Source organism: Spodoptera frugiperda, chromosome 21 (genome assembly GCF_023101765.2).
Source record: "Spodoptera frugiperda isolate SF20-4 chromosome 21, AGI-APGP_CSIRO_Sfru_2.0, whole genome shotgun sequence".
Classification (NCBI taxonomy): Eukaryota; Metazoa; Arthropoda; class Insecta; order Lepidoptera; family Noctuidae; genus Spodoptera; species Spodoptera frugiperda.
In genome coordinates, this window is record NC_064232.1 from 570112 (window position 1) to 594800 (window position 24689).

A 24689-nucleotide genomic window follows, 5' to 3' on the forward strand; every position below is an offset into this window, starting at 1 on the left:
AATTTCGCTTGTTATCGCTGACATTCAGTATAATTATGTTTATACTTGAACTAAAATACATAGTCACTATCTTTTTATATTACTTTACATGTATGTATGTCAAGCAATTAAATTGTAATTTATCTATTTAAGTTAATTCGGTTTTACCAATTCGTATCAAATGCGGGTTTTTCAAAGTCAACTTCTTTTGTTTTGATAAATAAAATTATACATATAGGTAATTGTTATGTAGGTCACATTTTAAGTGTAATTAATTAATAGTTACAAGTTTGAACTAAATACAAGGTGTTCTAAAATTATCTGCCACGGCTTTAATGGGAGGTATTGTTGTGTTTGAAGATTACAATAGTGAAGAAATTTCGTACCCCGGACCAGTTAATTCAATTTGAGAACATAAAGAAGTTAAATAAACATTGACTCTACTCTGTATAAAGTGCTACGGAGCGACAGTGAAAGAGATAGCTCTTTCATAACAAACTCATATAGATGTTTTATATGAAAAAGAATTACTCATAATCAATAATTTATATTTACTATTGTAATCAACACTACCTCCCATTAAAGCCGTGACAGATACATGTAGAACACCTTATAAATGTTCGAATGGTAACATAAAAATATTTTCGAAATTACATCTGTCCACCTCTGCGGGGTTCACGTGGGATAAAAGTATCCTATGTGTTATTCTAGACCATAATTTACCCCTGTTCCAAATGTCATTCCGATTACTTCAGCCGTTTTGATATGATTGAGTACCAAACATACACAGAAAAACACAATTTGATAAACTGACAAAACTTTCGCATTTGTAAAAACTTACAAACTTACTTTTTTGTACAAATTACAAAAGTAAGTAAGTAAGTTACAAATTACAAAGTACATTATTAGTAAGATACAAATCTGATTTAGAAAATTATAAAACATGTTTCTTTCCCCCCAGGCCGGTCAATGCGGCGCCCTGATAAAGAACATCAAGGAGGAGTGGAACGGCAACATCACGTGCGTGCTGCCTCCCCCCTCCGGGAACATCGAGCTGGTCGGCTCCATGAGACTGCTGGTTGCAAGTGAGTATACCCCCTTTTTATTTACGAAACAATGTAACCAAGCATTGTATTGTGAATCTGAATACCATCATCAGATCCTAACTTGATGACAATGGGACCACCTCAGAACTATCTACTTTCGAACAAAAACAAATTTTTGAAAATCCGTCGACAATTGACAGAGTATTCGATGAACAAACATACAAAAAAAAAACATACAAACAGCCGAACATAGTACCTCCTCCTTTTTGTGAAGTCGGTAAAAAAGAGTAACCTATGGAGTTTCTTGCTCATTCTTCTCTATAGGAATCTACACTTTGGAACGAGCAAATAGAGCAACTAGAGGACTGACCGACAGTCAGACGTTATTAATATTATTATATTTGCTTTGACGTTCAAAAGTGCCTTCCTGGTCTATTTGAAATAAATAATTTTGACTTTGACTTTTTACACTTAACCGACTTTTCTTCATTCACAACCTGATTTTTATGGTATGAAATCCCATCGTTTTTCAAAATCGATATGGGGTTCTTCAATGAAAAAAGATTTTTTAAAGGTCGTCAAAGCTAATATAATAACCCATCAGGTTGGCCGAGGGTTTTGGATCACCTGATGGTAAGCAATTGCCGCCGCCCATAGATACTTGAAACACCAGAGGCGTGAGTGTGTTGTCAACCTTTCGGGGGTTTGGAATTTAGGGGTTCTTGGGGAATCAGGGATTGGGAAGGGAAATTGGGTCTCCGGAAACCTCATTCACACAACGCAAGCGTTGTTTCACGTCGGTTTTCTGCTCGACCGTGGTATCACTCCAGTCGAGCCGGCCCAGCAGTGCCAAAGTCTAGTGTGGGGCAAAGTTCTTATGTTTGAGGCAGCAGTGGACTATCACGACCAATTGATGTCGAAGTGAATAACATAGAAAAAACCTGCATAGCTCTTCAAATTTCATTTTACTTCTTATTATAGACTTCTTGGGAACTCTGTAGTTAAGGTTGAGAAACACAATAAAAGTCTTAGTTCACTTACAAAAGAGTTACAACAACTTCATAATTGATGGTATATTTCTTTCTCTTTTCAGGAGCACCTGGTGAGATCCAGCTGAACTCCTCGCCGCAGCCCCCCTTCAAGGAAGGAGACACGTTCATGGCACAGTGTGTGGTGCCCAACGGAAGACCAGCTGCCAAGATCACCTGGTTCTTGGGTAAGTAGACCAAATTTTTTTTTTATGTTAAATGGGCGGACGTTTGGCCGCTATCTCGCCTGATGGTAAGTGATGATGCGGCCTACAATGGATCACGTCTGCCCATAAGCAACCTATTCACTCGGGCTTTGAAGACACCCAGGTTGTACCCATCAATAAACACAGACTCCGGCAAGGAGTTCCACTCCCTAGCAGTTCGCACAAGGAAGCTTGAAGCGAAGCGCTTCGTGCGAGTGGGTGGGATATCCACCATGAAACGGTGACGCCTCGCCGATTGTCTTGTGGTTCGATGATGGAAATTAAGTCTTTGACTGCCAATAGAAAACTGTTGAAGGCAAATCCTCCGCTAATGTCGGTCACCGGTGACCACCGCGGCGTTCAATGTGTTAAATGATTAAAAGCATTTTTATTGATTCAGTTATGTCTATTGAGACTGCCTCGTTGGTCGAGTGGTCGCAAGTGCGACTGCCGGACAAGAGGTCTTGGATTCGATTCCCGGGTCTGACAAAGTATTGCTGGGTTTGTTTTCGGTTTTTCGAAAATTTCTCAGTAGTAGCACGGAGTCTGGAATTGTGCCCAGTATATGGCAATAGGCTCACCTTTTACATAACACAAATGGTGAAAAGTGTGTGTACATTGTATAGTGGCATTACGTGCCGTAATGTGCACCTCTGCCTACCTCTTCGGGGATAAAAGGCGTGACGTTGCGTGTTATGTCTATTCTACTATTTATGTAACATTAGCTTCTTCCAGCTGTTTCGCTCGCGACTACAATATATCCATGTACCATAAACCGTGTCTGAAACTCACAATCACCCATTTTTCCACCACCAGGATCGGAAGAACTCCTCCACGGCACCCACCAGCCCGTCATCACATCGGAGCCAGGATCTGACCTGAAGACCATCAGCCAGAATGTCACCAGAACCCTGACTGACGAGGACGATGCCAAGTTCCTGGTCTGCAGAGCTGAACACGAGGCTTTGGAGAAACCCAAGGAATTCAGGATCCAACTCAATGTGAACTGTAAGTAAAATATTAATCTATACTAATATTATAAAGCTGAAGAGTTTGTTTGTTTGTTTGTTTGCACGCGTTAATCTCAGGAACTACTGGTCCGATTTAAATAATTCTTTTTGTGTTGGATAGCGCATTTATCGAGGAAGGTTATAGGCTAAAACATCACGCTACGATTAATAGGAACCGAGCAGAGCGGGTGAAACCGCGCGGAAGTAGCTAGTATAAAAATAAGCGTAGAAAAATATCATGAGGAAACCTGGGCTTATAATCACTACATAGTATAAAACAAAGTCGCTTTCTCTGTCCCTATGTCCCTTTGTATGCCTAAATCTTTAAAATTACGCAACGGATTTTGATGCAGTTTTTTTAATAGATAGAGTGATTCAAGAGGAAGGTTTATATGTATAATACATGCATTATATATCACCATTGCACCCATGCGAAGCTGGGGCGGGTTGCTAGTTTCTAATTAGTAGTTTGAAATCGCCAACCCGCATATAGCATATAGTGGATAGTGGAATTACGTGCCGTAATGTGCACCTCTGCCTACCCCTTTGGGGATAAAAGGTATGACATTGACGTCACTTAATCTAATCCTATTTTAGACCAAATCTAAAATCTTATTCTGTTTTTCAGACCCACCTAAACGCCCAGAATCAGGCACCGTCACCATCTTTGGCCTGAAGCTCGGAGCTGAAGGCAAGCTGAATGTGACCGTCAAGGCCAACCCTCCCCCCACCGCGGAGTGGAGCATCGGAGACCAGGTCCTGCAGGCTCCCAGGCAATCGGAGAACGGGGAGATTATCGCACAGGCTCCTCTGTTCTTGGTGAGTGAAATTTTATATTGTAACTTTAGTGTGATATACTAAATTAATTGTTTTGTTATCGGCTTACTCACGTAACTGTTTGACGAGGAAGAAAGACTAGTTGGAAGCCATGCTAGGGTCATATTCATGAACAGCATTGTCGCGCTGCTACAATCGGCATGTACTGCTTTTTTATGGACTAAGTAAACGAGCTTTCGGGTCAACTGATGGTGAGCAATCACCACCGCTCATGGACGCCCGAAACATCAGAGGCGTTACAAGTGTGCCGGTCTTTTGGGGGTTAGGAATTTAAGGGTTATTGGAGAATCGGGGATTGGGAAGGGGGATAATTAGGCCTCCAGTAACCTCATTCACACAACGCAAGCGTTGTTTCACGTCAGTTTTCTGCTCGGCCGTGATATCACTCCGGTCGAGCCGGCCCATTCGTGCCGAAGCATGGCTCTCCCACACTTATTTCTCGGAAACTACTTTAATGTTTTTCATTCACACCAAAAACCTGTGTTTTTTGTGTCTTAGTGTAAGTGAGTGAATTACCCCTCTTTCCAATCCTCGATTCCCCAACAATCTTTAAATTCCTAACCTCCAAAAGGCCGGCAACGTACTTGTAACGCCTCTGGTATTTCAAATGTCCATGGGCGGCGGCGATTGCTTACCATCAGGTGATCCGTCAGGTCGTTTACCGGCTTATACCATAAAAGAAAAAACAGAATATCACTTAACCTATCTTATGTTTCCCAGGGTAACGGCTACTTCAACATCACCCTGATCCTGGCTCGCATCACGAAGGAGGACGTGGACCGCACCTACTTCCTGCGAGTAGCCAACGACTTCGGCAGGGAGGAGATTGCCGTCAGGATCAGCACCATGGATGAACCAGCTGGTATGTTCCATTTATTTATTTATTTATTTCAAATATCTACAGTTTTTGAGCAGTTAGGGTGTTACCAATCGAGCGATAGCCGATAGATACTATCTGTCGATGGTGGAATGGATTGGTCGATGTCGATCAATAGCCGATAGATACTATATGTCGATGGTGGAATGGATTAGTCGATGTCGATCGATAGTTTCTACTACACCAATCGATCGATAGCCGATAGATCCTACACTTATCGGTCGATTAATGTCGACCGTTGTCGTTCGATGCCATCGATGGAGTATCGATCGATAGGTGTGGACGTAACACCCTTAGAGTATTTAAAAGTCTTTAGATAATATGGATGATGACGGGGTATGAAAATTAAACATCTATTTAGTCCGTCAGTTAGGTAATGAAAAAATTTTAGACACGTATTTTTTTATTTTGTCATATAAGATAACAATACTTAGATAGAACGAATCAAAGTTTAGGAGTGGGAGTCATTTCTACGCATAAAACGTACATAAAAGTGACGTCACGCGATATTTCTATATATCTCCGAAAGTATTTGTTTCAGTAATTTCAAATCGATAAATATCTTCGAAAGTATTTGTTTCCGTAAGAAAATAAAAAATGCGTGTGTGTAATGTTTTAAAATAACCTACAAGACGGACATTAAAATAAAAATTACTCATCTACCCTATTATTAATGTCAGTTATTTTGGTGATATAGTATATTATATTTTAAGATATTGATTAGTTTTATATTCCCAACAGCTCGGAAAGCGAAGTCTTCATATTTGGTATTAGATATATATGGTAAGACATATAATATACAGGAATGACATAATGAACGATAGTGGAATGAAATATGTTGTTTTTTTATGTAATATAATCTTTTTGAAGAGAGTTTCTGAAAGAGTGATCAATGTTAATAGTCTTTAAAAGATGTTTATTAAATACGGCTTAGCCACGAGAAGTAGTTGAGGAAGGCTCGATTATTTTCAAGTCACGCCGGGGCTCTTATTTTTGAGAGGCGTGTGCTCTTTGCTTTGTTATATATTTCAATTTTATCATAGTATGGTTATGCCAAAGTTTTTATACAAGGAAGTAGGTTAATAATAAATAAATTTGGGTTGAGTTTGCAAGCATGAGGTTTGATAATGTTTGGCTGGATTTCGATATCTATAATAACTAAATTGTTTTAATTCATGGCACTTGAAATTATTCGGAGCTGCGGACTACCTAGCGGATTACCGAGGCTCCGGCTCGAAAAGCAGGAGTAGGAACGGGGTGGTTTTTAGTCAGTAAGAGTCCGACACTCCCTCTCGCCTCACCCAAGGCGGGAGAAATCATTGGATGATTTTCCCCAATCAAAAAAATTAAAAGAAATCTGGAACATAATAATATGAAATAAAATGTTATGTTATAAGTCCTAGTAACTAACTTGATCACTCTTTTCGAAAACTAATTGTAAAATTCGAATGTTATATAAAATAGTGTAGGAGATTGACAGTAGATTTGAAAAAGTATGTATGTATAATTGTATATTTTTGACGATTTTTTGGTTTTGATTGAAAAAACATACTTAATGGGTTTTCTAAATATACTCTATCCTTCTCTATTTTTCTAAATTTCTCTGTTTGGATCTCTCTCTCTCTTTCTCTTTCCATCTTTCAAATTTTATTCTGTTATAAAGCATGGATCCTGTCAAATTTGAAATTTGCGTGATATTTTCCCTTTAAAAAAATTGTTCCAATATTTCGTTTCATGTTAGATTTCTTTTTGTAATATGAGGCATGATTAGCATGAATAAGTATTTTTGAAATTTTAATTATTTTTTGGTCATTTTTTGATTCGTTTAGTTATTCAATATTGCATGAAATATTTTGAGAATAATAAATGAATGTGATTATTATTAGATAGTAGATTGTATGTTATTCAATAAATTGTCTACAAATATTTGCTAATTTAGTGGTTTTGCCGTTACAATTTTATTTTAGTTGACTGCTTGGGTTCAATTCCCAAATTAATTGTATTCGGCTTTTTAGATAGTCAAATTATGAGCTTCTATTACTGAATTTCAATAAATACAGGGTGACTGGTAATTAGTGAACGATATTTAAACACGTGATTGTACTCATGATTACAAACAACTTTCCCAAAGAAGACAAATTTCGCGTGCGTATGCCTTCGTATGATCAGCTTTTAGCAGCGCGGCGCCTACTCGACTAGTCGACTAGTATGTATTTTGGAACATATCGCGCGCGTGCTGACGAAATTTTGTTGTTTTGTTATTGCAATAAAAATAAAACTAACGAGCATATAAAAAAGTATCTTTAGGAAAGTTGTTTGTAATCATGAGTACAATCACGTGTTTAAATATCGTTCACTAATTACCAGTCACTAAATATTATGCTCTTAACTATATGTGCTAACTGAGACTTAAGAATATAAATGTTAAAAGTATCGAAAATTCATCTTAATTTAATGTCATCTGGGCATTTCTTTTCTACCTCTATATTACAATATCATTTTACCTATTTGTAACTAAACTATTTTTTAAAACATCATTCACTTTACTTCATATTTCTTACGTTCCTAATACAATATTTCTCCTATCGTCTGTATTTTTAAAATGCCATCAATTAATGGGTATTTCTTTGCGACATCGATTCATGATTTTGTGTTATTTTACAATTTTGATTTTGTTTTATTTGGGTGATATTTAAGATCCTATTTGCATAGTGAAAGATTTTAAGGGGTGAAATATAGTAGACTAAGACAAAGAAAAATAAAATTAATATTCTCTCCTTTAGGCGTCGAAATACTCGTCCGCATCACTGTCACTGGGGAACGTTCCTAGAAGACCGGCCTAAGTAGTCGAGTGATCACAATTTCTGTCAAAAGAAAAAGGATTTTAAGTTCGATTCTTAAACTTTTTAAACACAATAAGACTTAACAATCACTTTACCGCGACAAAACAAAAAGGAATTTAAATCCAAAGCCATAAAGTTATGTCGTTGTTCTCACATAGTTGAAGTAATCGAAACAATGTAACCAAGAATTGTATTGTGAACCTGATTGAAAAAGAGTAACCTATGGAGTTTCTTGCTCGTTCTTCTCCATAGGAATCTACACTTTGGAACGAGCAAATAGCTTCACTAGAGGACTGACCGACAGACAGACGTTATTAATATTATTATATTTGCTTTGACGTTCAAAAGTGCCTTCCTGGTCTATTTGAAATAAATGATTTTGACTTTGACTTTGACTTTGACTTTGAAAATAAATTTTTGAATTGATAAAAAGTGGAAAGTTCTTTAGTAAATAACCAAGATTAGAATATGCTATATTAGTTTAATTGTGTATTATAAGGTTTATAACAAAGTAATAAGTCCTATTGTGTAATATTTAATGCATTTCTGTGGCGTCCGTTGCCAAAAAGCCCCGTAATAAATCTTTCACTACAAAAAAATAGGGTCTTTATCATATATTTCTCAATTCTAACATATATGTTTACATTGTAGGTGTGGAATTAGACACAGGAGCTATAGTGGGCATCGTGGTAGCTGTGCTGATTCTGCTCATCGCCATCTTCCTCGCCGTGTTCGCGTTCGCCACCGATAGATGGTGCTTTGCCGGTAAGTCGCCATTTTTCTTTTATATTTTTCTCTGAATTGTTGATATCTATTGGAGCAATTACTTTTTTAAATAGAAATGGGTAGTGTTTTGGGTAAATACTTCAAAATTGATAAAATACTGAGTAAATATTGCAATATTACTTGAGTGTTTATTAAAAAAAAATACCTGAATCAAATCTTATGAATACTCGTTTAACTAAAACAACGGTTTACTCACTTAATTACATTGAGGTAAGCTCTACTAGTAGAACGTGAGGGAGAGTCCCTGTGTGACTTGAAACTAGTAGAGCTTTTCTCAATATATTTCGAAAGTGTAAAGTGGTTTACATTGTACAGTGGCATTACGTGCCGTAATCTGCACCTTTGCCTACCCCTTCTGGGATAAAAGGCGTGACAATGCATAAATAAATACTCAGTATTTATCAATTTGGAATATTTATTGGAAAAAAATGCCCAATTCTAGGTACTACAAAATAGTATATTTGATATGAAAAGACGATATATAGTTCTTTTTATTTGCATGTATTATAATTATGATATATTGGCATGATAATTTATTTATTGAAAATTTTCTTACATGCATTATTATGTTGATATTTTTACTCATGTCTGTGAATGTCTACATTTTATTACTTTTTTATATTTTACTTGAAATACAATTTAAATCAGAATTCAAATAATTATTATATATTTGCTCCATTCATGTTAACGATTCTTGTATGTTCGGTTGCAAAAAATACGTTTTTAAGACATATAATACAGGAGCCTACGACTATAACATATCCGTCATCGTTAGCTACAAAAATACACGAAATATTAATAAAAAGGGATAGAATTTTCCTTTATAGTATAAACTAGTGTAACTTGACCTGTCTGAAGTTAGTTAAAATAATCGTCATGTGCCATTATTAGCCGATCTTAGTCAAAAATCTTTGAACCAAAGATTGTTTTTTTAAAGTCAAAGTCAAATCAAAGCATTTATTTCAATTAATCCCAAATTAGGCACTTTTAAACATCAAATTGAATTGTCCGTCAGTCTGTCTGTCAGTAAAGCTAGGTTTACCTTACTTTATCGAATCGATATCGAAGTAAGGTCGTCGTAAAAACTTCAAAATTTACTAAAAATCGAAGTTTATTCGCAAAAATATTCAGAGAAGACTGCCTCATTTGTCGAGTGGTCGCAAGTGCAACTATCGGACAAAGGGTCTCGGCTTCAATGGGGTCGGGCAAAGGATTGCTGGGCATTTTTCGGTTTTTCGAAAGTAGTAGCACGGTGTCTGGAATTGTGCCCAGTATGTGGCAATAGGGTCACCCCTATTACATGGGACTTATAACACAAATGGTGAAAAGTGGGTGTACATTGTATAACGACATGACGTGCCATAATGTAAAAACTCTGCCTACCCCTTCGGGGATAAAAGGCGTGACGTTGCAATATTCTCTACTAGCGAGTCACAGAGGGACGCATACGCGGTGACGGTGCGCGTAGCATACTTTGATTGGCTTGTAGGCCATAATTTTTAATTAATTTAGTATGTCTCATGATAGGTGTTACACATGGTTGTTACATAGTTGTTACAATGGTTTTTGACAGTTTTTTTTATATGTTTAAACATATAAAAAAAACTGTCAAAAACCATTTTTTGTATTTTTTTTCGAATGATCGGTTATTAATTTCGGCTATCAGTGAGATATGCACCTAACTTCAGACAGGTCAAGATATACTAGTTTAGCATAAAAAATAATGGTTATTTTTTTATTAATATTTCCCATGCATTGTGATTTTTGTCCATGCTTTCCAATCGCTTGTATTACAACTCTAGGCATGCGTAAATTACTCCTTTTTCCCTGTGTTTTATCAACTATTTAATTAATTATTATTAATTATTATTAATAAGCTATTTTCTGGCAGGCTCACGTGCTGTTGGTCGATAGGTAATGTTGGAAAAAAATTAGAAAAAAAATATATACCGTAACATCGGGTTTCTTTGACCCTAGAGGGTAACTTTGACCCAAAATTTTAGACCAATGAAAGAACACACACATTGTTCTGGATTCCTATTGGTTGTAGAATTTGGGTCAAAGTTACCCTATAGGGTTAAAAAAACCCGATGTTACCGGTTGAGTAAAAAAATCACGTTTTTCACTAACTGTTTTTTACGGCTAGCACTGGTTGACAGATTTAAATAGATCTATAATAATATTATTTGACTAAAATCCTCCATTTTGAATTTATTTTTCTAGTAAAATGTTTGGCCGCTATAGTATTAGATAATTTTTCTTTACGAAAAGATGCAAAAATTTTGGCAAAATACCTGCTTTCGTGTAGTTGATTGATACCTGTTGTAAGCGTTTATTTATATTAAGCGAAGAATGCTATCAATATTTTGAGCGATCAAGAACGAAAAAAAAAACTTAAAAAAATGCATGTTTTTTTTTTAATTTTCTGTGTTTAACAAAGCCATATAATGACGATTATGGACGCATGTGAATGATATTTTTAAAATAATTTTTTCACTTTTTTTTTTGTAAAAGCATGACTCTTTTTTTTCGAAAAATTCTGAGAATGTTTTGCATGAAATCTGATTTTTTTCAATTTTAATTCACTATTTTTAATAGGTGGCGTTTATAAAGGTGGTGGTTTTAAAAACAAACTCGTGTTCGCACTTCTGGTAGATTTTTGGGCGTTGAGCTTATTTTGGTATTAAAAAAAAGGTTTTTTAATATTATTTAAGTTCATGTTTTCGCTTTTCCAAATGACTAACAGGTTTAAATTGGTTTTTCTAAATATATTTTGGTGTTTTTTCAATGGTTAATATTCATAACATTATTTAACATTTCATATTCATTAATTAAAATAAAAATTAATAAAAAGGGTTCTAGTTCTTTATACAGAAAATAGGCTGTGTTTACAATTAATTTAACAGACTTATAATTAATTTCATGGCTTTAGTAATAAAACATATCAAAACGGTAAATGGTATTGGTACCTATTATTGATGTTCTTTAAATATCTATATTACTTCTATGGAAAAGAATGGTTGTTATTAACCTATTACAAAGCTATATGTATTTGCTTTGAATATCTAAATTACTTCCATGAAAAATATGTAAAAGTCTACGTGAAGTCTCTCAGACAACCTATATTTGAGCAATCAATATGACATACAATATTAGCCACCGTACTTAGAGTCATATAATGGTTACTAAACCCAGTCCTTAGCAATTGTTTTCAATACCATTAATACGAGTTTGGTTTACGTTAAACGAGAACGTAACGAGAGCGCGTTCTGTGCTCTGATTGGTCAGTTCATTCGCGCTGTCCAATCAGAGCGCCGAACGTATTCTCGCTTCGTTCTCCTTCAACGTAAAACAAACTCGTACTAAGTGTACAGAACTAAATCGTTACAAAGGAATAGTTTAAGTAATCATTACATGTCTTTGAGTACTGCAATTAGTCTATTGTTCTTTTAAACAGTGGGGACAGAAAAGCTTTATTATTTCTTTCACTATTAAGACATTTACGAAAAGTCATAAGACACTTTATAGATTAAAAAACCATATAACACCAATCACAAACCAAACCAAAAAACTAAATAAGCCAACGGCCCAAAGTATAACTCACAAACTCACACACAACCCGTTTGTCCGGCACTGCACACACACGGCTTTTTTAATTAAAAAAAAAACTCCAGATTCTTGATCGCTTAATGTATTGTACGGCAGGTCGGTCGCACCGCACCGACATCCCTGACGGGGCTGATTCGGAGGCCCCCCTTCCATCTCACGACGACATCAAGGGCTCGGAGAATCCCTCCCACGACCACGGTGACTATATTAGCAACGGTGATACCAAGCATCCGGAAAAAAAGCCGGACACGGCCGTTTAAGCGTAAGTCAGGTTACTGTCACACGGTGAAACTCGGATTTTTTGTAATTTTTCTGTGAAAATATCGGTCCATCTGGGGCCTTAGTCTGCTATTACAATTGTGTCAGAATGGTCGTTCACTGAGCAGTTCAGAGAGCTATGTAGGTTGTATAGCTCCATCCCTCTCGCACTGCTCAATGATCGACCATTGTGACACAATTGTAATAGCAGACTAAGGGCCCTGATTGTAAGTGGTTACTGTAATCTAACCGCCGAGAGAGACATTTAATGATTACTTAAACTATTCCTTAGTATCGATTTTGTTCTGTACCCTTAGTACGAGTTTGATTTACGTTGAACGAAAACGAAACGAGACCGCGTTCGGCTTTCTGATTGGCGCGAATAAACCAACCAATAAAAGCGCCGAACGCACACTTGTTTCATTCTCGTTCAACGAAAAACGTTCGTTCCGAAAACAATTGCTAAGGACTGGGTTAAGTAATCATTAAATGACTTTGAGTACGGTGGTTAGTATGTTTTTTTTAATACGTTGTCATTGTCTTGCCTAAATTTTGATTGTTTTGTGTCTATTTTTTTCTTTAAATAAATGTGTTTCGTAGATATTTTAATTGATATCTAGCGAAAATCATAGAAAAAAATGTTAAATTGAGTTTTTTGGATATATTAGTTATAAATTATAATAGAAAATTGGAAAAAAATATTAGTTGTCACAAAAAAATTTTTTGTTTTTTTTTAGTTTTTTCGAGTTTCACCGATATATGAATTCAACGATAATTAAATTGTTTAAGTGACAGTTACACTATAAATATGGACTTTCGTTTTGTCAGTGTCTTAGTGCCACACATACATGTTTAAAAATTGTTACTTATTACTAAATATTGTATTTAAAAATAAAAAAATGTATGCAATTTTTAAATAATAATAATAAAAATTCTAAAATATTAAGAAGGAAATTTTGAAAGAAATTATTATTATAATAATAATAGGTAAAGAAGTCAACCCGTCTAGAAGTCACCTGGCCTAAAATATGACTTCTAACGAATTAATTTTTAAACTACGACATATAATAATACTTCGTGACTATTTTAAAAGACTTGCTGAACATTCCGAAATATATTTGACTGCTTTTTTGAAAATATACCTATATTATTATGCCAGTGACTTCTAGATAGGTTTTTTTGAAAAATATAAAATTAGCACTGATTTGTAATTTGTAATTTGACGAAAAATTTTTAATCATACTTACATACATACATGTAAACCTCAATTTTTCAATATTAACTACAGGTTTTTTTGAAAACGTTGCACACGAGAAAGAAATACTTTATTTGACATTCTTATTATAATATAATTTTATTAAAAAAAACGCTTGCTTAAATTTTTGACATTTCAAAAAAAATATATAATATCGATTTTTTTTTCTCGTTTGCAAATGTGACAGTTTTTTTTTTGATATATAGGTTTTTTTATACATGTACGAACTAAGAATCTCATAAATTATGTAAAATATAAAGAAACCTTTCGAAATATTATACATATACATATATAAACATATTGTATGTGTAACAACGAAATCCCAACGCGTAAATTTAAGGCAATTTTTAATAAATATATAAAAAAAATAATAGGAAAAACGACGACTACTGTTCGGAACACATGTTTTTTATTAAAAAATCTCTTTTAAATCGAGAGACTTATATTAATTTTTAACTTCAACTACTTAACTAAGTATTGTTTTACAAAAAAAAAGTTTGTTTAATAGGTTTTTTTTTAATTAAATTTTCGAATGATTTCATTTAGATTTTAAGAAAGGTAGAGAGACCAATCGATGGTTGAGAGGCTAATTGATCAAAGAAACATATTTTATTTTGTGATATTAAGTTATATACATCATTCGATGCAGAAAAAATCGGTGATTCTGAATATATATTATAAGTGTGGGAGAGCCATGCTTAGGCACAGCTGGGCCGACTCGACCGGAGTGATACCACGGCCGAGCAGAAAGCCGATGTAAAACAACGCTTACGTTGTGTGAGTGAGGTTCTTGGAGCCCCAATTACCTACTTCCTAATCTTCCTAATCCCCGATTCCCCAACAGCCCTTAAATTCCTAACCACCAAAAGGCCAGCAACGCACTTGTAACGTCTCTAGTGTTGCAAGTGTCCATGGGCGGCGGCGATTGCTTACCATCAGGTGATCCGTCTGCTCGTTTACCGGCTTATTCCATGAAACAAAATGTATATAAATTAATATAAAAAAAAAGGTCGCTCAGATCAATTACCCTTTCAACTATCGCAATGTTTGACCATATTCGTCTTATGGGTTAACCATTGGTTAATTTACCTTTAATATATAAGTTAAAAATGTGTTCGTTCCACCATAAATATTCTGTATATATTATGTAATAAACAAACAACTACTTATTATTAAGTTAAATAACTATTTTACCAGCTTTGTTATACACTGGTACATTTAAAAATCTCTTTAATCTTAATACAAATCACACTTAAGGTAAGCGTCCATAGGCCCGCATCGTACGCATTCCGTATGACGTCATCAGTACGCATCGCATGTAGACATTGCCGATGATGCGGTCCGTACGATGCGGATCAGTGGACGCAGTTGTATGAGTTTCTATACAAGACTAACTAAAATCCGTTGCGTGCGATGCGTACGATGCGGGTCTGTAAACGCGTACCTTTAAAAATCAGCAATCTTTATTAAAATTGTACAATTCGATACAATATTTGATATTTTTTCTTCTCTTTTTTGTAATATTTAGTTAAATAAGTCACCAAGATTGTGATTTTTAAGTATTTGTAATTAAATAATTAAATATTATTAATTAAGAATTTATTTTTGTACCATTTTAGTTTATAGTGTATTTTTAATTAGCTGCTCTTACAGATTTAAGGTCATTTAGTTGTATAAAAACTATGGACACTGCCATTTTGCACAATTTTGCCAAAATATTGCGTCTTTTCCAATCAGTAAGCTCAAATTATTTTTAAGCTTCTATCTTTTTAAATGTCTGGCCGAATTTTTTACTAAAAAGACATACGACAGAATGAGAAAACTAAAAAAGCTTTTTTTTTAACTAAAATATAAAAACTAAAATGCCTTTCTTTAACTAAAATGTTGGCATTTTTTTAGTATTGAAGTTTTATTATCGTGAGTTTTCTTGTGATGTCGTATGTTAATTTTTTTATGGGATTTAATAATTTAGTATTGTCACTAAATAAATAAATATCAATCAATGTCTATAAGTAAACGGTTACGACTAAATATTATTGAAATATAAAGTATTTATTAAATAAGAATTCTGATGTTTCATTTTTTTATCATTTATTTCTGAACCAGTGCTATGTTAGTTAAAACTTAGTGTTGAATTTTCGGATTAATTATTCCCCGAATATTGGACATAACCCCTTAATTTATTGACGTCAATAAAAAGTAAATTTGTTAGCGAGTATACTGATTATACCAACATTTTTTTTATTCTGGTAACTACACAGTAGCGTAAATACTTGGTAGAAAAATAAATTAGTAACCTGGCAACATCAAAATATGTCAAAAATCAAAACGATGTCGAAATAACGGTCGGTTAGCATAGTAATATTGTTTTTCCTATTTTATGCCACATGATGACTACATAACCAGTTAGACATTAATTAGAAATAATAAATTCTCAATATCTGATTCTTATTAGAAAAGATGCCTTAGAAAGAATTGGGAAAAGGAGTAATTGGGACACCGGTAACCTCACTCACACAACGCAAGCGTGGTTTCACGTCAATTTTCTGCTCGGCCGTGGTATCACTCCGGTCGAGCCGGCCTATTCGTGCCGAAGCATAGCTCTCTCAGGAACCGTCGTGGTAAAAAATATCTCAAGAGTTGTGATACCAGAAAGTACCCCTAGGGTTAAAGTTTTATTATTTTACATAGGTAATAACTAAAGTAAAGGTTTTTAGGCCACAAATATACATAAATATAATGTTAAATTTACAGGAAGGAGACAGGAGAGGAAAAGTTCCGGAGAATCGTAAGTACTTATTTATTTTATATAATAACCAATTATATGTATAAATAGTGTTTATATAACTTCCTACTTTGTGTAAATAAACAGTTATTCTTTTATAAATATTTGTATTATACATATTTTTCTTAAATCTTGGAGTTCTTTGAATTGTGCTAACTTTTGTATATATTTTTTGATTGTATAAAACTAAAAAGAAAATAAACTATTATATTTCTAGAGCGAAACAAAATTTCTGGGTTTGCCATACCTAAAAATATTGTTTCGATCGACAAACAAATATTTTTTCAAAATTGTTGCCATATACAAAAATATTTTTTCCCGCAAGGACGCCGGCCGGGGATGTGCTTTTAGAGTCTGGCAACCCGCTTCCTAGAACGTACGTCTAACAATAATTGGAAATAGCTTCGCTTCACTACATATTTATTTATCATAACAATATTCATATAAAAATCAACCCAAAATGAAATAAATAAAAAAAAAATATAGAAAGAGTTGATACTGATACGTTAAAAATTAGAAATATTAACTAAAACTTAATTATTTTTCCGTATGTATCTGGAATCAGTCCCAGGACTCAAATTCTTAAATAAAACTAAAAAAGTTACTTCCTAACTGACGTTTATATGTATGTTTTTGCGTTCCCTAGATGGAGCCACTAGCGAGTAAAGTCCTTAGAGCTTTCATTTTGGGTTGAAATTGAGTAGATGATGTGTGTTTTTATTAGTAACTCATTTTAGCTTTTTATATCCAAAGTAGTACATTGGTAGCGGTGTGTGTTATTTACTGTATATTATTATGTCTGTATTATAATTTATGTACTTGTATAGTCAATTAACTTGTACAAAAGAGTTTCTATCCTAGATCAGTGGTGGGTCAATCATTTCCAAGTTGGAGTGAAAAAATTTTTCCAAGTTGGAGTGAATAATCTAAAGGAAAAACAAAAGAAAACTATCCGTAACTTATGTCGTATTACCGACAGCTTTTCGTCGTATCTGTATACATCGTATTACAAAAAGCGTTAACCAACATTACAATTGAGTAATAAAAGACTAAAAACAAAAAACAAATCATATGTATATGATCAATAATTAAGTTATCAGCTTACTCACGTAACTATTTGTCGAGGAACTCGACTAGTTTCAAGCCATGCTAGCGGCTCATTTTTATGAGTAGCATTCCGCGACACACGATGCGGCGACCGTCGTGTTGTGTGTAGTCAGTAACAGCGCAGTCGTAGAGAAATTTCCTTTCTATTGCTATTTCCTTACAAACACAACACTACATTCCATTATAGCCGAGGCAGATACTTTAAGAACATTTCATAATTTCGCGCACCGTAGCCCCATAGCCCACCACTGAATCTAGATGGATGTATATTATGTATTCTAAAATAACGGGTTTTCCACACATTACAAAATATATTTTTATTGCTGTGTACATGGCTATTTTATATGGGTTTGGGTTGTTACTTTTTTTATAATATTATAATTATTTATGGTGTGGTACAGATTTTTAATATAAAAAATATATTTTAGTAATCATTGGTTGCTGGTTTTAAACTGTCATTGGTTTATTAATGCTAACATAAATTTATTTAGAATTTAAACTCCTACTACTACTATACAACTAGTAAATATTTTAAATATATTAAATAGACATAGAATAAATTACCAAGTTATTAGTACAGTTCTCATCTAAAGTATTAAGTTTTACTCCCGTACTCAGAGACATTTAATGATTACTTAAACTATTCCTTAGTAACGATTTTGTTCCTAAAACAATCACTAAGGACTGGGTTAAGTAACCATTAAATGACTCTGAGTACTGCGAATCAAATTAAGATTATCACCTCTTTTGAAAATAAACATCTTAATGAAATACTCCCACTAATATAAAAATACACACAAAAAACCACTAGAAACCACCCACAAATAAAACCATAAACCTTTAATAGCATTAATAACCAACCATTTTTAACCACAAAACGTGTGGTTGCCGACAACCATTGAACATTGTTGTTTCGTTAGTAGCGACACTGAGAGTGCAGTGGGAGGGCGGGAGAGGTCGCGGCTGGCTGGGCTGAGTGCTCGAGTGAGGGCAGTCCTCCCGAGGGCCAAGGATAAGGTGCAGGCTACTGAGGCGCAGACTGTGGATACTGAGGATAAGGTTGGTTTACATGTTGTACTTTAACATAGTTTTAGTATAAAGAAAGAAAAGAGTGGAATCCTTTTAACACGGGAACTGCTTAGCGGAAGATTTGCCTTCAATAGTTTTCTTTCGGCTGTAAATGCCTTAAAAGACAGGAAATGCTCTTGTAATATTTTGGTTTAGAGGATTTCCATGGTCTATCCATCATTGATGTACCATTTAAAAAAAAACGATGTGGTCTCGAGTTCGATCCTCGACTTCGTTTTTTAGGTCTTTCGATAAGATTTTAGAGGGTAAAGTGTTGAGTTTGGTGCCAAAAGATCGGTTTTTGGTACACATGTAATCGATTTTATACTTATTTCTTGGATGAAGTCATAAATTATTCGAAAGTAATTTGGATACAGCATCCATAGTACGAGTTTGCGTTGTCCAAAAGCAAACGTTTTACGTTGGCCAAAAGCAGACTTATAAAAGCTAAAAAAAGGAACGAGAACACGTTCGACGCTCGTTAAACGTAAAACAAGGGTACTGATTAGATGACACTGTGTTGTAGACATGATACTAGTACATAGTAAGTATAACATTTCGATTGTATCTATTAAATAACCCACTAACTAAATTTTCACCTCCCCAGCCTCTATCAGACGACAAGAAGGGCGTAGTATACGCAGAATTGGCGCTCGGCGAGCAAACCTCGACTGAGAAACCACCCCCTCCTTCCACGGAATACGCAGAGATCGTATACACAGACCAGCCTAAAGACACTAAAGAAAGCAACTAGACATTAATGTAACAACCAACCATATTTAAATTTAAACTTAAAAAAACCAACGGCTAAGAAAAACCAACTATAAATTATTATTATTCTTTCATTAATCACTGGTTACGTTAACCAGTTATTAAGTTTAATATGTGGTTTATAATGTAATAACCAAAAGCTTTGGTTTTTCAATTATTTTTGTTTAGGTTTCGTTAAACCTATGGAGTTTTATTTTACTATCTTTTTTTAAAATAGTTGGTTTTTATCAACCGTCCTTATTTTTAATTTACCTTTTATAGGTAAATGGAAATTACTCTTCATATAATTAGGTTTATTTAATTGATTTTCTAAGCAAAAAAGACGTAGATAGTATTTTATTACGAAACTACGCGACAAAATAAATTAAAATTATGCATTTTTTCAGTAATTTGTAAGAATTAAGCCGTTCCATGAAATACCTTTATTGTACCTAATGTAGTTTCATTTATCACAACAATTTAAAGATTTAATGTAAAGGGCGCGATGTAGAATCTGTATTTTTTGTGAAGAATACATGCATATTTATCATTCATTCATTCATTCATTCCATCGTTCTTTCATTCATTTATTCATGCACTCATTCATTCATTGACTAGTTCGTTCATACATACATTCATTTGTTCATACGTTCATTCATACATTAATTTAAATCATCCATCCATTCATAAATACATTTATCCATTCACTCGTTCATTCGTTCATTCAAATTCATTCATTAATTTATTAATTCATGCACTCATGCTTTCATTCATTCATTCATTCATACGTTATTTTATTTAATTCATTCATTTATAAGTTTTTTCATTAATTCATTCAATATCATTCTCATTTTGATAATCACATTCATTTTATTCATCTCATAATCATTAGTAATATGTCTCCTCCCTAAAAATACATTTAAAGCACAGTTACCATCATCAACATCATTATACAAAGCTTTGTTAGTTCGCCAACTATTTCATTAAAAAAATCATTTCATACATACTCATCCATTAAAAACATGTTCATATTATCATCCTAACATTCACTATTACAAATTATCGAAGATACAAAAATCTTTAAATTGATTATAAATATCACAAGTCAAAACAAGTTATGTCCGTTGCTTGGCTCTAATTTATTATAGCGTGATGTTTTATAACATTCCTAGATATATGGACTATCTATGAAACAAATAAAATGTTCAATTCGAACCTAGAGTCCCATAGATTAACACATTCGCGCCCTTTCATAAATCTGTATACAAAACGACATTACATCACAACAATAATATATTATGTAATTAAAAAAAGACAAAATATATTTATTTTCTATTCTATTTAGTATTGGAATCATCCACCGAAACAAATTTCTACTTTATATTAATAATTATCATGTATTTATTTTGATTATTTTTGTTTTTAGTTTTTTTGTCACATTAAACATTTAATTTAATTTTTAAATTTAAGTAAGGAAAAGAGTTACTTTCATTTAGATTTTTAAGTTTTAAGTTTAAGTGTGAAATATCAAGTTGACTTGTAGTTTAAGTATTGAATTTCCTAAAAGAAAGTCCTTTCCATCATCGAACCACAAGACAATCGGCGAGGCGTCACCGTTTCATGGTAGATATCCCACCCACTCGCACGAAGCGCTTCGCTTCAAGTTTCCTTGTGCGAACTGCTAGGGAGTGGAACTCCTTGCCGGAGTCTGTGTTTCCTGATGGGTACAACCTGGGTGTCTTCAAGGCCCGAGTGAATAGGTTGCTTATGGGCAGACGTGCTCCATCGTAGGCCGCATCATCACTTACCATCAGGCGAGATAGTGGTCAAACGTCGACCCATCAATTAAAAAAAAAAGTTATTAGAAAAATATAAATAAAATATGATAATATGGGTTGTCCCTTAGTCGGGTATACGACACCCGCGGAAAGAGTAGGGTGGTGTAGAAAAATATAACAATTAAATACTCTTAAACTATTAAAGTCAACTTGTTTATGAGGTATAAATCTCAGAAACTATTTAAAGATATTATATTAATTATTATTATTAAACATTAAGAGGTATTTGTAAACGTGTGTGCTTCAAATATGATATTATTACTTTGTATATTAGTTTTATTTATAAAATGGCGATATTTTAGTACAAAAATAGGTCTTTTTTTAAGTATATTTACAACAATTTTAATATTTACTGTCGATTCAAGTAATTTTGAGCTTTATTTGCTTTTAATAAGGGTTATTATGAAAGAAAGTAAAACATTTCATTCTATTTTCAGTAGTTTTTAAACGTTTTTTGATGTTTTGTACGAATTTGTCGCCATTTTATAAAACCATTTGCTTGTGTATACTGCCTTTAAGCAGAATTTTTTGTACGTACAAAATATAAAGTTTAGCATTTAAGAATTTTTAATATATTGATGTCAAATATTGTCTAATTCATTGTTATTACAAGTCTCACTGCCTGATAAATGCACAAAACTGTTTATTCTCAATAATTAAATGCATTTTAAACTTTTATAAAAGTTACGCAAAACTTTTTTACGGCATATTTTAACCTACTTGTAATGCCATCTAGTGGTCGTATGTGGAATTTGTAATTCTGATTCTAGGCGCTAGATGGCGTTATTTTCAACATGTTTTATGTACGTAATTTTGTTGTTTCATTTGTTTTGATTTAAATAATTATATTGTCAATTTAGTGAACTTTAGTTCCTAATATATCAAAAATGTAGAAAGCTCAAAGTATTTTAATAGTTCGAAATACTATCTATCGCAGTTTAAAAGAAAAATACATCAATATAAATTATTTTAACACTTTATTTCGTAACTATATAAAATATTTTGGGCATATAATATAATATATCATCAAAAACTATCATAAATGTGAAAATAAACGGCATCTCTATAACTTAGGATATAAAAAATGAATTTATTTTTACTAGTAAAGAAAGTCAGGAGTCGAAACAGAGTTTAAAAATGTGTGTGAAGAGAAAATTTTAATTATTTAAAGAACTTATTTTACCGATCAAGAGTTTTAAGTCCGATTCCTGAGTTTGACGAAACATTATTAAGATTTTTTTCGGTATTTCGAAAATTTCACAGTAATATCGGCATTGCAAAACCTGGAATTGTGTATATGGTAATAGACTCGCCCTCTATTACATTTTTTTTTAAGAGAGGAAAATCATCCTATGAGGTCTCCCGCCTTGGGCGAGGCAAGAGGGAGTGTCAGACTCTTACTGACTAAAAACCACCCCGTTCCTACTCCTATTTTTCGAGCCGGAGCCACGGTAACCCGTTAGGTAGTCCTCAGCTCTATTACATGGGACTTATAACATAACTGGTGAAATATGGGTGTTACATTGTACCTCATATTTGAACACCTCTGCCTACCCTTTAACGATAAAATAATTAAAATTTTTTCTTCACATAATATACTATCAAATACAAATCCGTCCAGATGATGTATATTAAATATAAAAGAAAAAGTTTAATTTAAAAAATATTATTTTTGTAATTTTTAATTTTAAGTTTTCACATAAAATATTGTGCTATACATACATAGGTGCTTAGTTCAATAGTAAGTAATATAAAACTTTTATATACAAATATTATATAAACTAAGATTTTTTATAACTTTTTAACTATATTTTTTTTTATATTTAGACAGCGTTTTTAAAAGTAAATAGCAATTGTCGCATTAGTTTTATAATTCGCACGCAACGGATTTTAGTTTGTCTTGTATAGAAACTCATACAACTGCGTCCACTGATCCGCATCGTACGGACCGTATCATCGGCAATGCCTACATGCGATGCGTACTGATGACGTCATACGGAATGCGTGCAATGCGGGCCTGTAGACGCTTACCTTAAATAGTAAGCGTGATTTTTTAGTTAGAAGTAACAGGTTTGATTCTCGAGTGCAGCTATGTAGTATTACATTTTTAAATTACAATTCATTGAAATATAATAAAACTTTTAAAAACGCTGGTAAAATATAAAAAAATGCTATCTTTTGTATAAACCATATAAAGGGTGCTGTTATTCCCGCAGCTGTTCACAAATGACATTATATAGGGTGTCCTCGCATTGCTGTACACAGATTATATAATTGTACCAACATTTCATATTTATTGAAAGCTTTTCGTGTACTTATGACGATTTTCTCTTATATTACTTAAATTAAATAAAAAATGTGTCATTTTTAATGAAGATCGTTTTATTTTTTACCTTTTACTATGTTGTTTATGACAAATACTAATTTCTGCCAGCGTCTTCGTACGCATAAATAGATGATTCTCGTTTTTCCCGCTCCCGCAAGAATTAAGGGAAATCCTCTACTGCTCCCTTACACTTCCCAAGGAACACACATACCAATTTTCAGATTCCAATAGCTAATAGTACGTCCAATAGCTACGGCTGTGTGTTGTCTGTCACTCAGTCAATCACTCACTCAGTAACGAAACAGTTTTATATATTATACCTATAGATTGACTTAAATGGTCGACATTATGGGCTACCAGCTACCGTGCAACGTGTAGCAGGTTTGATTCAACTCTGTGTGATCCACAAATTGTTGTTCTGGGTTTGGGTGTCATGTGTATGTGAACTTGTATGTTTGTAAACGCACACACGACACAGAAGCAATTTTTAGGGTGCAAGAACGTTTAAAAAATGATATTGGCGATCTATATCACTTCTAAGGAATTTTTAGGGTGCAAGAACGTTTACAAAAATGATATTGGCGATCTATATCACGTCTAAAGAAGATTGTTAAGTACCTACTTAACAATTGTTTCGTGTAAAATGTCTATTGGACCAATACACTGCAGTACCTACGATATCTATGCAAAATCTAATCTACATACTTGGAGGTAGTTTCCAGGAAAAACCCCACACGGGGTTGTAATAAGTATAAAAAACAGGTTTTAGTAGAAAATAACTTTAAAGTTGAAGCTCTGAGACATGCAGAGTTATATAAAAACACAATATAAATATTAAAGATTTTGTGTAAATGCTGCAATTAAGTGAGCTAAAATCAGAAAATAATAAAATAAAAGAAATCAATCTAACTTATCTGTTTATTTAACAATATAATCCTTTAATCAGAATTTATAAATACATATTTACTCAAATTCATTTGCAATTTCATTCCCTAACAAAATAAAGTTTGTTCAAAAACCTACCAAAATTGGTAGTTTTTATACAATTAATCTAACAACACCAACCTTATCGATTTGATTA

General features: G+C 33.5%; 1 protein-coding gene across 7 annotated transcripts in view; it reads left to right on the forward strand.

Moving 5' to 3' along the window:
• LOC118280272 (fasciclin-3) overlaps positions 1-20587 on the forward strand; it is a 186007-nt gene extending 165420 nt beyond the window's left edge. Inside the window, exons 5-15 of one of the 7 annotated variants that reach the window (XM_050702189.1) lie at positions 941-1064; positions 2119-2241; positions 3076-3267; positions 3898-4088; positions 4827-4968; positions 5725-5766; positions 8478-8591; positions 16489-16522; positions 16845-16895; positions 18547-18685; positions 19302-20073. In XM_050702189.1, coding sequence (XP_050558146.1) covers positions 941-1064; positions 2119-2241; positions 3076-3267; positions 3898-4088; positions 4827-4968; positions 5725-5766; positions 8478-8591; positions 16489-16522; positions 16845-16895; positions 18547-18685; positions 19302-19448 — 1299 coding nt within the window. In that variant the 3' untranslated portion in view covers positions 19449-20073. Of the gene's footprint in view, positions 1-940; positions 1065-2118; positions 2242-3075; positions 3268-3897; positions 4089-4826; positions 4969-5724; positions 5767-8477; positions 8592-12317; positions 15801-16488; positions 16523-16844; positions 16896-18546; positions 18686-19301 lie in introns of those variants that run through there. The other 6 variants (XM_050702190.1, XM_050702191.1, XM_050702192.1 and 3 more) reach the window with 6 other exon arrangements.
• Positions 20588-24689: the final 4102 nt, after the last annotated feature.